Source organism: Echinops telfairi, unplaced genomic scaffold (assembly GCF_000313985.2).
Source record: "Echinops telfairi isolate 266 unplaced genomic scaffold, ASM31398v2 ScPeMD7_22;HRSCAF=79, whole genome shotgun sequence".
Classification (NCBI taxonomy): domain Eukaryota; kingdom Metazoa; phylum Chordata; class Mammalia; order Afrosoricida; family Tenrecidae; genus Echinops; species Echinops telfairi.
Genome location: NW_022103919.1, coordinates 16,410,892 through 16,424,262, shown reverse-complemented (window position 1 = coordinate 16,424,262; position 13,371 = coordinate 16,410,892). Strand labels below are relative to the sequence as shown.

At 46.0% G+C, this 13,371-nt stretch overlaps 1 protein-coding gene across 1 annotated transcript in view; it reads right to left on the bottom strand.

The window, feature by feature from the left end:
• The window catches only part of PCSK5 (proprotein convertase subtilisin/kexin type 5), a 525,106-nt gene that overhangs the window by 111,545 nt on the left and 400,190 nt on the right, over window positions 1–13,371 (bottom strand). The window contains exon 28 of the mRNA XM_045288529.1: window positions 4,917–5,053. Coding sequence (XP_045144464.1) covers window positions 4,917–5,053 — 137 coding nt within the window. The remainder of the gene's footprint in view (window positions 1–4,916; window positions 5,054–13,371) is intronic.

Sequence of the window (13,371 nt, the reverse complement as noted above, 5' to 3'; positions counted from 1 at the left end):
TATAATCAAGACTAATACAGATGCAGGTGGCTTGGTGGCGTAAAGGTTACCCATTGGGTTTTGATCTGCGAGGTCAGCCGTTGGAAACCACCAGCTGCTCCATGGGAGAAAGACGGATTTTCTACTCCCTTAAAGACTGGCAGTCTCGGGAACTCAGGATCAGTTATACCCTGTCCTGTGGGGTCTCTATGGGTTGGCACTGGCTCGATAGCAGTGAGTTTGGTGTTTGAAGACAGATGAACCTAGAGGTTGCTTACTCGCACCCTGCTGGAGTTTGCATCTGTGCAGAATGGAAGTCGGGGTATCACCATCCCTGAGCGTGTCCTTGGGAGGAGCAGAGTCACCCACACTGTCCTGAAAATTAAGTGGTCGGCTATTCAGGCAGTGTCTGAAGGGCTAGGCTTAATGAGGTGCCAACTTTGATAAGTGTCAGAAATAAATTGAATTAAAATAGTAGCAAAGCAAACTAAATGCCAGGTAATTAACCTAAGTTTATATAGATGCACCCAAACCATGCAATGTGGTGTGTTGAAGTGGGCAGGGTGTGTGAAATCCTGCTGTAGAAATACTGCTCTTCGAGGAGCTGAATGGCAGTGGTACAGTTCCCCACCCCACTGGGCTGGCTCCGGACGGCTGGGAGGTGTGGAGCACAGTGGGAGCAGGGGAAATGCACAGAGGGGGGTGCCTCCTGGGCTGGTGGCATCAGCCTGGCAGGGTGGACCATCCGGAAATATTTATCAAGGTGGGTTTGTGTGTATTTTTATGACATTATTTTCCTCCCTTTGTTATTTGAAATAAAACAAAAAATATGGGTTTTTTCCCCTCCCGTGTGCATCAACGGGCACATTTGATGTCCTTTGCCAAGGGCACAAAACCATCTTGACAGTCTCTGTACCCGGTGCTCTGAGGGTTATCCAGAAAAATCAAAGTTCGTGTCGTTCGTCATGTGCTCTATCGCTTGATAATACAGAGCCTCTGAGCGTCATTCAAAATGCAGGTCTGATGAGCGTACGGATGAACAGGGCATTCACCATGGGCTCAACGAGGGCCTCCCTCATCCCGACAAAGTGCCTGTGTCTGTGTGTTGTTTTGTCTCTTTGAAGATGTAGTAAAAATTCTCCTTAAGTTACACTGAGGCCTGAAAAAGTCATAATCATTTATACATGATCAAGGGTTCACGAGGGAGGGGAGGAGGGGGAAAAATGAGGAGCTGATACCAGGGGCTCAAGTAGAAAGGACATGTTTTGAAAATGACGATGACAACAAAAGTACAAATGTGCTTGACACGATGGATGGATGGATGGATGGATGGATGGATGGATGGATGGATGGATGGATTGTGATAAGAATTGTATGAGCCCCTAATGAAATGATTTTAAAAACCAACCATGGCCTCGAATGGAGCAGTGGTTGTGAGGAAGGTGCAGAACTGGTCAGTGCTTCGTTCTGTTATCTCGATAGGCTCTGTGAGTCAGAGCCACTGGATGGCAGCTGCCCCACCCATCACAACCCCGTGATGCGAATACAGAAACTGCAAGTCAGTGGATTAAATCAGCCCAAATTCACTTCTGCACTTGTGGGCTTGGGCAGCACTGGGTTGGGATGTTTTCTTGATGCGCACTTAACCTTTATATAAAACTCTCTCTTATTCATGAGTTTCTGTGGATTTGTTTCTCTAAAGTACCCAGACTAACACAAAGCCAAAAAGGCCTTAGGTTACAGTGGACACCAAGAATACCCGAGGCTGCCCGAAGGTAAGCGAGGAGGAGCAGATGATTCTTCTGGAGCCTCAGCGCGATCATGCTCCTACTGAACCTGAATGAGGGCTTCTGTCTCCCAAACTGTGAGATGACAGTATGGTAGTTTAAGTCACTCACGGTGTGGAACTTCAGGCAGGAGATCTGTTGAATGATTGGATGAGTAAGTGCGTGCTTTAGTATTTGGCAATATTGATAGCATGCCCAAATATCCAACTGAATCCTTTATCCTTGAATAAATATGCACGGCAATGGACTCAGATACTGGAGGGAATGTTCTCCAATTCCATTCTTTTTTTTCCAAAAAAACTTCTATATGTGTAATTCACTGTCAGTGATTAGACTCAGGAATGTGCCCCGTTATTGCTACCCCTGTCCAAATCGTTCCACCACCACACAAAGAGCTCAGTGCCCCCGAAGCAAAATCCTCTTCCTCCCTCACGTTTGTTTCTGTTTCTTTCTTCCTTTTTTTGTAGTTTTCTTGACCAGGGCCAATAGTAACACATTATTATGAACTAAATTCGATAGACCACATTAGAAGCCACAGTGGGTGGTTGGCTAGTGTTATAACCAAAGAACCAAACTGACTGCTATGAGTCAAACCCTGGGGGTCTCAGTGTGTTACACATTGGGCGGTAATGACAAGGACAAGAGTTGGAAGCCACCGGCAGCTCCTCCAGAGAAAGATGAGGCTTGCTTTAGAAATGTTGTCTTGGAAACTCGCAGGGGCACTTCGACCCCATCCTATAAGGCCCCTAAAATCCTATAGATTTTAACAAACGCTCAGTAAGTGAAATTTTAAAATAAACTTCCTGGAATTTATTTTCAGGGTCTTTCAGTCTTTCTTCTTCCTAGCTGTCTCTTTCCCTTCCTACATTTCATCATTCTCTCCTCCTACGGGCATCCAATGCCTTTACATTGGTTAACCTTTCCTTGTAATGACATCAGCTGCCCAGAAACACGCTGGTCGCACTGAATTACTCTTCAGTATGAGTGAAAACTAATTTGAGCCTCTTTCAGAATTCCTCGCATTTTAACTTTTGTCTCATGTCTCCTGTGAAAGCTTTAATGCCTAATAACAAATATCAACCCCGCTACTGGCCAGCTGTTCCTTTATATCCTGAGGGGGGGAAATAAGTTCTGAGACCCCAGGCAAGGAGCCAAGGGTTTCTGCAAGGTTTTTAAATCTACGGGCTTTGTGAAAGATCATCCATACCGGAAGCCATCAGCAATATGGCCAAAGCTCAACAGTGTTCTGGTTCAGACTCAGAGAGAATCTGGCCATGGTCAAGGTATCAAGTGACCACTCTTTGCAGGATCCATGTAATTTAAATGGCAGAGCCCTTCAAAATCTATCCCTTCAACCCAAATTCTAACTATAACAAATTGCATTCCTCTAATAAAGCCAAGGCAGGGTTGTAAGAATGGAAATAGAAAAATTATGTCAAGAAAACTACAAAAAAAAAAGGAAGAAAGAAAAAAAACACGTGAAGGAGGGAGAGGTTTTTGCTTCGGGGGCACCGAGCTCTTTGTAGTAGTGGTGGAACAGATGTGTGTGAAGACAATGTTCCTCCTGACGGCTGAATGCGTCTTCTGTCTTCCTTCACTTCCTGATGCTTCATTTCTACTCCACATTGTAGCTTTGCCGTTTCTCTAGCTCTCTGAGTAACGTTTCCACGGCCTTCATTCTCCTTCCCTGGAAAAACCTGACTTCTCTCGTGTGTCCTCGGGGCCAGTGAATCTGAGTGTGCAATCATGTGAAGGAGGTTTTCCATGTCCTGACATTAAGCCAAAGCCCTATGGGGTGCACTATCTCTAACGACCTTTACCATATGATCTGCTGTGTTCGTCTGGGTACATTAGAGAAACAAACCCACAGAAACTCATGTATAAGAGAGAGTTTTATATAAAGGGCAAATGCACATCAAGAAAATATCCCAGCCCAGTGCTGCCCAAGCCCACAAGTCCAACATTAACCCATATGTCCAACACCAATCCACAAAGTCCTCCTCCATCTCACAAAACACACACTATGATACCGACTGCAGGAGGAAAGCCGAGTCAGTGAATGTATAAGCATCTCAGCGCTGGCAGGGGTCTCCACACGGCTGCTCCAGCACCCAGGGCTGCATCGGGGTAGGTCCATGTGGCTTCTCCTTGGGGATGTCTTGCAGGAAGTGAGCCTTGCCAGCTGAAGCAGGGAACTGGCTAAGGCAGTTGCACCCTGGTCCAACCATCAGAAAGCAAGAGACCCGAGAACTAGAAAGACGAGGCTCACCAAGCCATTTCTCTCTCCACCCTTCCATGAACCGCACATGTTTATTGGCCAGGTTGGCACAATAAACAAACTACCCCACCTGCCCTCCTCAATCTCAGAGACAAGGTTTCTGAGAAAAGCCAAATAATGACAGAAGGATAAGTTTGAGGCAAGAAAAAAGGAGCAAGAGAGCAGACTCACTCATTGTGCTATTTTTTTGTTATTTTGTGTGTGTGTGTGAAATATATATTTGATAGAACATTTGCCGATGCAACAGTTTTTATATGTACAAATCAATGACCTTGACTGCATTCATCATGCTGTAGCAGCTGAGAGTTACTTTCATGTGCTACCTTAGCTGGGCTGAGATCCCCACAGCTCAAACACTGGTCTACGTGTTGCTGTGAAGTGGATACGCGTGAGCAAATCACTCAGGCCACGTGCAGCAGATTACCCTACCCTCCATAATGTGGGTGGGTCTCTTTCAATCCGTGGATGGCCTTAAGGAAACAAGAGGGAGTTTCCTTAAAATGTGTTCTGAATCCAGACAGAAAATAAATATTCGGCCAGAACTCCCACTCTTGATTTTGAGACATAAGCCTGAAGAAATCGCCAGTGTTTCACTTTGGCAAAAAGTGATTTGAAATATGCCAGTTCCCACCATCAGGTGAGCCAATTCCTTTAAAATATCTGTCTCTATTGATCTACCCATCTATCTAGAGATACAGATATGTCTACATTGATAGAGACAGAACACACCAGTATATGTATGTATATATTCATATACCTATATAGTGTATATATACATATATACACACACACACATTCATATATCCTCTGTCTCTATCAGTGTATGAATAATTCATCGGTTCTGCTTCTTAAGGGACCCCGAAGACACTCACCGACTCCACAAGAGGTACAGTTGGAAGGGCCGTTCCCTTGGCATTCTTGGCAAGTGTGGTGACAGGGATGGCACTGATTCTTGAATTCATACTTCCATGAAGGACAGTTTAAAATGCAGCGGCCATCATCAAAGACCCTAAAGCCAGGCAGAGAGGAGAAGCAGATGAAATTAGAATTTAAAATGGTGCCTTGCTGAAATAGCTCTAAGTATCAGAACAGCCCTTGTTCATCTGTCCGTACCTAGACTTGGTTTTATTATTGCTCCAGAAACAAGAGATAAAACATGGGAAACAATAGTCACGCCGTCCCTGGGACCAGATTCGGACTCAGCAGCAGGCCTGGCAGAGCCTGACACAGGTTCCAAATAAACTGACCAGTGTCTACTGGGGGGAAGCTCATGGTTCGGGGACCACTAGGCCCAGGCAACAGGCAAGTCAAATGGAGGTCTCTGAATTTCCAGAACGTTAAACAGGCTGCTGAATGCACGGGCTTTGGGGAAAAAATTCTTTTACTTATCAGCATGCCCACACTATGCTAGGGAAAGATCGGCTTCCAAAGGATAAGCAAAGCACAGTTGTGTCAGATAGTGATCAAGTTGGCTTACGGACACTGCAAACAGATTTCCCATGTCATCTGGGCAAGCATTTCCTGACTTTAGGTTGCATCTGGGCTTCCAAAAGTTCTGACTGTACACACATACAGTAGTACATAGATGATTTCTCTTTCTTTCACACTTTTTATTAATGGGGATGGAATACATACATCATATCCTGCCATAGTCCAGTCACATCAAGCAGAATTGCACAATTGCTACCACAATCCTTTTTCAAACATTCTTTTTCCACATGGACTCAACACAGTCTTGTCTCCCTTTTACCCCTTCCCCCACTCCCACCACAGTCCCTTCTTCCCCTAAAACCTTTATTCTACTTACTGTCCCTCTAGCTTCTTCAATCCTGGTTTTCATATACCGAAAAATGAAAAAGCATATAACACAACTTCAAGAGGGTGACCTCCGATGACCTCTGAGATGCCCCCTAATAGGAACAAACAAAACCCAAACCAAACAAGACACACCAAAAATACAGAAACATTTGGAAACCAGATCAGGGCCAGCCTGCATCAAAAGGGGGGAATCTGCTGACGGTGGTTTTAACTGTTCAAGTCAGATTGATGCCTTTGATCCGCTCTCCTGCTCTCTCCCAAGCACTCTGCTTAGTGACCCCTTTCCTCCCCTCCCTCAATTTCAGATAGGGGGTGTTCTCCGGAGGCTGATTTCCTATGTAGTTCCACCATAGATAATTTCATGGTAATGTTTTCACAGTTTGTTTTTTCCTGTTTTCCTTGCAATATAGTAGGAAGAATACAAGTTATTACATCGTATTCACAAATTCTGCTAAAAGCAAGCAAACTGTTTATCCCAAACTGGGAACAGAGAGCCTAAACCCATTGCCACTGAGCTGAGTCTAACTCAGGTGGGAACAGTTGGGTGCTCAGAGTTGAGCACTCCCTGGTCCTGTGCGGTCCTCGGTTATTGGTTGAGTGCACTGTTGCAGCCATGGTGTTAATTTCTCTCCCTGATAGTCACCCATCTGCTTGGCGAACCTTCTACGTCACCAAGCATGGTGTCTCCCGACAACAAGAGATGGAGTCTCACCATGCCTCTTTCTAAGGAGCATAGGGCTGTACTGCATCCGGCGTGGATTTGTTTCCTTTTCTGGCAGTTTACGATCGTGTCGATCTTCTGCAACGCCGGCATTTAAAGGCTCAGTTTTTCTGTGGTCTGCCTTGTTTGTTGTCCAGCGTTCGCATGTATACGAGGCAATTCAAAGCATCTGGGTTGGGGTCAGGGGCAGCTTAGTCCTCAAAGTGACATTGTTGCTCTTGAAAACTTGGAAGAGGTCTTGTGCAGTAGATTTGCCCAATGAAATACGTGGCTTATGGATTATGACAGAGGTAGTTAAAGTATCATTTGATCTCCCTTTGACCCATTTTAAAGTTGTTTCATATTTTTACAAAATGAAGGGCAAACATGCATGAATTGAGCCTCCAGGGAATTCCCTCTGGCCACGGGCCCGAGATGTGAATAGCCTCGCTGGAGTGCAGAGTGCAATGGAAGTGGATTGTCGCAGGACCGGTTAGGGTAAACTAACACCTGGCCACTTGATCTCTCTTTTGACCCATGTAGGTTTTTAACATTTCCTACTTTCTTTGCGATTGAGATTTTCCTCTGGTTTATTTTGCTACTGTTGTTGGGTTGGTTTATTTGGGGTGGTGGTATCTTTTCCAGTATATGAAGTCCAGGATGGGTGGATCTCTAGAGGTAGTAACTGGATTACTGGGGTGTGGGAGGGGAAGTTGGAAGGAAATGGGCAGCTTGTAGGAATGAGCTCCAGAAGGAAGAAACTGGTTAGGGGCTGACTGTGGTGAACATTGTACAACGCTTTGATATGAAATCGCATGGTACGTGAATTATGTGTCAATAAAACTAGTAAAACAAACACAAATAAGTTGTTCAGTTTCTTGACTGCTGCTTCCATAGTCGTCGTTTGTAGAGCCAAGTATAATGCGACCCTTGCTGTGCTCAATCGTTTCTCCACTTATGATGCTTTCTGTTGGTCCAGTTATAAGGATGTGTGTCTTCTTTAGATTGAGCTGTAGACCAAACGAGAGATTTCAGTCCTGGGTCTTCAACAGTAAGTACTTCAAATTCTCTCGGCTTTCAGAAAGCAAGGTTGTGGTATCTATATATATGGAAGGTTGTCCATAAGCCTTCCTCCAATCCTGCTGCACATTCTTCTTCATATAGTCCATGGCAACCGATTACTTGCTTAGCCTACAGATTGAATGAGCTTGGTGAAAGGCTACAGCCCTGATGCACACATTTCGTGATTTTAAACTATGCTGCATTCCTTTGTTGGAACGACAGTCTCCTGACTGGTAATGTTAAAAAAAAAATAAAAAAACCTTTGTCCTCAGGCAAAGTGGGTGGCATCTCCCTTGCCAGTTCAGGGAGGGACATTCTTGCTCTGAGGGACTTCCTGGGCGGGCATGCTCTTGCTGGCTATTGGCGCGCTCAGGTAGGAATGTATGGCCAACACCTAAACAAAGTGGTTGAGGGCCCCGAACCAATCTTTGAAACTTTGCTTATCCGTGTTAGCGTACATAGGCCACCAGGGTCTCTTCCCCAAGGGTGCAACTGTGATGAATTCATCTGCCACCAATCACGCTTCTGTGATGAATTTCCACCGTGTTCCACACTTTGTCATTTAGCCTCATGACTGAATTCTTGGGACACTGATGGCCTCATGCCGATGGCCTCCCTCATCCAGATGACTCCTTCTTGTCTTTGCCCTGTTTAAGACTTAAAAGATGATTGCTATCAAACAGATTTCAACATATATTTTGGGGGAACTTCAGAAGGAGAGTGGACTTCAAGACAGAAACAGAAGACAGAAAGTCACCCCTGTTCTTGTATTCTCAACCTCTTGCCTCCTAGCCTCCTCCTTGCTTTGCCCAGCACCACTGGAATGAACAGTCCTTTTAACCCACAGCAGCTCTGAGAGTACCGGTCCTAAGACACTGACACACACCTGTTGGTTGTCCATGTGAACACCGACCCTTGCGTTCCAGTGTGCCAGGTCAGAACTGTACTCCCAGTCCAGAGTTGGGGGTAGGGGTGGGGTGGCACTAATGCCAATGGCGAATACTTTTTCTGCAACTTGGTTCTGGTTTATGAGCTAGAAGATTTCTCAAGGAATAATTTAAATGGGGGGGGGTGCGGCGGCGGGAAGAGCCCTGGTGGCATGGTGGGCTACCCCCTGGGCTACTCAGAGCAAGGCCGGCAGTTTGAAACCTCTGCATGGGAGAAAGAGGAGTATTTCTATTCTGGTCAAGGTTGGTTGTCTCAGAAACCTCTGTCCTATCAAGTGGCTATGAGTCAGTATTGACGCAATGGCAGGGAGCTTTAAAAACAAAGCAGATGTCTACGTAGAAGACAAATGGCACAAAAACCTTTGAACGTTATTAAACAGGTAAGCTACCTCACGAATTTAATTTGAAAAGAGAAGAATTGGGGCATGTTTATTCCGGGACTCATTCTCTTGCTAAATTCTGTTGCAAGAGGGAGGTAAAATGCAGCATCATTTAATGCTTCATAGGAAGAGGTGAGGGATGGGCTTGGGGGGAAATCATTTCTCTCGGGAGAGGTAATTTAATACTCTCAAGTGGAACCATTTAAAACCATCCAGAAACAGCAGGGGGAAGCAGACGGTGTGATACTGGCGTGTTTACAGAGGAAAAGGACTGACTGTCTTTTTTCAAACTTGAGTGCTTGAATGTGAAAAAGGACTGAGCCCATAAGCCACTTCCCTCCTTCACCTCTCTCTAAGAAATGCACGAGAGACATGCCCAACTTCTCCTAGAGCAACGTGTTCCTAAAGATGGAGAGAAGAACATCGGTGCACTTTTACGGGCAGGCACTGAAATACATTGTGCAGCCTGCCCCTCCCTCTCCCCGTCCAAGTGCAATTACTAAGGAACTGGAAATCTCACGCCAATCGGCCGGTTTTCCACAGACACCAAGGAGCTTCCCCTAATGGAGAAGGATCGAGGCCTTGCTCGGGGACTCCATTGCACTTGAGGAAAAACAAGCATTAAAGTCATCTCGAACGAGGTCTGGGACCGGCTGCCAGGCCCTCTCCAGAACCATTAGAGGCACCGAACTCACTCACACAGACTGGTGAGCTCTGGTGGCCAAATGACTAACAGCAGGTCCAGCCCGGCTCACAGGGAAGAAAAGGAGAAGGCGAAGGCCACTGCTAATGAGCTGGGCAAAGAGGATGTCCTGTCCCTCAGGGGTGACTCCCAGACCCCAGGGTTGGGAGTGGGGATGGGGGCCTGGGGGAGACCTGGACTGGAACCGGAGCGCTGGAAAGTCTGTGTTAGCTGCTCCTCTGGGCTGATTGTGGACTTGGCCTAATTAAATCCATCACACAGGTACTTAAGGTAATTTCTTGGTGCTTTAATGTTCTGACAGGATGAAACATGGCCCAAAGCCTTTCTCTTTCTTGAATTCATTGAAGCAAATCAAATAAATTGTTTGAGGGCCGGTCCAGGCAGAAGCAACTTCTAAATGCTTTCAGTTCATTCATTGACTCTGTTAACTCCTTCAGGACTGGGCTGGGAAATTAGCCAGGCCGATAAGCACGGTGACCTCATAGAGCGACATGTGTGTTTAGTAATATGTTTCCTCCCAGGCTTCAGTTGTCTTTAAAGAGCAAATCTGAGGGTTTTCCGAAATTACATCTCAAAATTCTGATTCACTTGTGCATAGCTTCACCTTCAGGGCCCAGCTGAACAGTAATTAATCTCAACTCTCAACTCACTGCCATCGAGTCACTGCTGAGTTGAGACAAAGCCTACAGGACAGAGGAGAGCTGCCCCGGTGGATTTCTGGGACTGTAGCAGCATTGACCCAGGGCCACCTTCCCAGGGTGAGGGGCAGCGCGGGGCCGGAAGCACAGGGAGGCCCTGGGTAAGTGATGGACACCGCACGGCGCCAGGGGATTCGTGGGTCTGTGTGTGCGTGTGAATGGTTTGCTTTGGGCACTGGCATTGCATTCGCAGCAAAAGCGTTTCTAAAAAGGGGCAAAGGACTTTGGACATTCTGAAGTTAATAGAATAACTTTAGCATTAACTGTTTATTAATTTCTATATCTTAAACCATGTATCAAAGTTAGCATCTGAGGACAACCCTATCTCTTCTCCCTTATACTCATCAATCAGATTCAACAGTGATCACTACACAGCTTACCTTACTCTATCTGTATCACCATCAACCTACCTGCCTCCATGATGTTCCGAAACAGCCTTACAAAGTGTTCACATCTCTCTCTCAGATTTAAATATACACATATAGATGTGTATGTATGTATATACACATAGATGTTTGAAATCCTTTAGGCCTGATCTTTATTCTACCAGGGCTCTGGTTGTTGGCAGGTGCCATCGAGTGCATTCCAGCCCACCGGGACCCGTGTACAGTAGAAGGAGACAGCGCCTGCTCCTGCACCATCCTCATCAGCGTTGTCATGTTTGAGCTCCGTTTGTGGCCATTGTGTCCATCCACAGTCTTGACAGTCAATGAACTTCAACTTTACCAAGGGCCTGGCGTCACCCCCTTGACAACATGTCCCAGTGTCTGAGACAAAGGCTCGCCATCCTCGCTTCTGAGGAACATTCTGGACGGACTTCTTCCAGGACAGACTCCTTTGTTCTTCTGGAAGCCCACGGTACTTTCAGCAGTCTTTGCCAACAACGCATCTCCTGTGGTTTCTTCCGTATTCACTGTCTACCTGTCACAAGAGTGTGACGTGATCGAAAACACTATGGCTTGAGTCAGTCTCACCCCAGCCCTCAAAGAGACAGCTTTGCTCATCAATACTTGGCGGAGGTTTGGTGTAGCCGACGTGCCCACTGCTGTGTGGCATTCGATTTCTTGATGAGTGCTTCCATGGGCATTCACTATGGACCCAAGTACCATGAAATTCTCCACAAGTTCAACCTTCTCTACGTTTGCCATGATTTCTGGTTTTCTTTATGTTGTGTTGTAATGGAGCTGTACTCCACACTGAAGGCCTTGAACTTCATCAGCTCCGGCTTCAAGTCCTCCTCATTTTCAGCAAGCAAGGTTGTGTCACCTGCATATCACAGGTAGTTGCCTATCACAAGCCTTCCTCCAATCTTTCTTCACATAATCCACGTTCTCAGATTATCTGCTTAGGATCCAGACTGAATAAATGTGGTGAAAAGATATAACCTTGATGCACACCTTTCCTGATCTGAAACCATTCAGCCTCTCCTTTTTTTCTGTTTGTACAACTGCCTTTTGATTTGTGTACAAATTCTTCGAGGGCACAATACAGCGTTCCAGGATTCCCATTCTTCTCAAAGTGATCCAGTTTGCTTTAGGCTCTACTAGGGCTAGAGCTTTTTTATTTTTTTTTGAAAACAAGAATGGAAAGAAAGGTGGAGAAGAGCCTCATCCTGGTTGTTCTCTGTGTGCACGCCTGCACTGCTCACCCTTGCCCCCGTCTGCTCCCTGTCTCTGTGTCCCGAAGCATGCCCCTTCTCTTTCACATACCTACGCCAAACAAGCCAGGTTGTGTCCCCTGTGAGTCTAGCCCATCAGACATGGCACCCTCTGGCTGCTTGCCCACAATTTCAAAGATTTCTTTCTAATCTCTGCTGCATTTCCCCCTTGGGCTAGGCCAGTTCTTTCCAGAGCTGAAACTCCACACTTTGTTTCTCAGCAGGGGTGTCATCTCCTAATTTGTCGATGACATGTCTCAATTCCCCCAACTTCTGTTTTCTCCGCGTCAGAACAGCACGCTCTCTGATCGGTCACTTCTCTGGGGACTCTGAGGAGGCTAGGGCTCTTCACCTGGCCACAGCCAACTGTCCACGAAGGACCGAACCACGGACTCGTTTACTCTCACATGCACACGATGTTTTCTACGGGCCTCTGCTGTGCTTTGGAGCTGAGGGTGGGAGGAAAGAGAGGCTGGGGTATTTTTTATTGATTGCCCATTTCCTGGTTCTGTGGTTACAACCCCCTTATCCATAGCTCTGCTTTCACTGCAGACCTAGTGGGTTCAGGGTTCCCTCCTTAGACTCACGCCTGAGGGGTTTACCACCCCTTGGCTGTAGCAAGGAGGCCTGGTGACGTAGTGAGTTGTGTGTTGGGCTGCTAGCCACAAGGTCAGCAGTTCGAATCCACAAGCTGCTCCATGGGAGAACGATGTGCAGCTATATGAGCAGCCACGGCCTCAAACACTCACAAGAGCATTTCTACCTCGTCCTATGGGGTGGCTGAGGACCAACTTGATGGCAGCAAAGAAGTTTGACTATAACAAGCTCCTAGAGGGCAAGGAGTGTGTCTTAAACAGCTTACCAACTATACCTCCCTCAGGGCTAGACACCCCGCAGGTCCTCCAGGTGACTTTGAATAGATTTGCTTCTTATCAAGGGAAGTGTTGCATATTTTGCTGCCCCTTTGGGAACAAGTAGGTCAATAGCAACATCTTTTAAAATTTTTCTCTTTTTCATCTCTTCAACTGTGTTCATGGAAAATTCAAACAATAGGTCAACAAGTCCTTTATAAGATAGGACATTGTTTCGTGGACATATTTGCAAGTAATTGACCTCAAGGAGGAGAAATGGGAAAGGTTCAATGGAAGTTTCAAGGGGATGAGGAGAAATTATTCTCAGCAGTGATTTTTAGGAGAAATCCTTAAGAAGTGCGAGTTCAGGATCCTTACACATGTTTTCCTTTCTTTGCAAAATACAGCTTGGGTTACCATACCAATAAGCAGCCACTAGGGCAGCCCAGCATTCGTATCTCTGGATTTTTTAACCATTGGTCTTAGTTTTGTTTTTTTAAGATCATTTTAT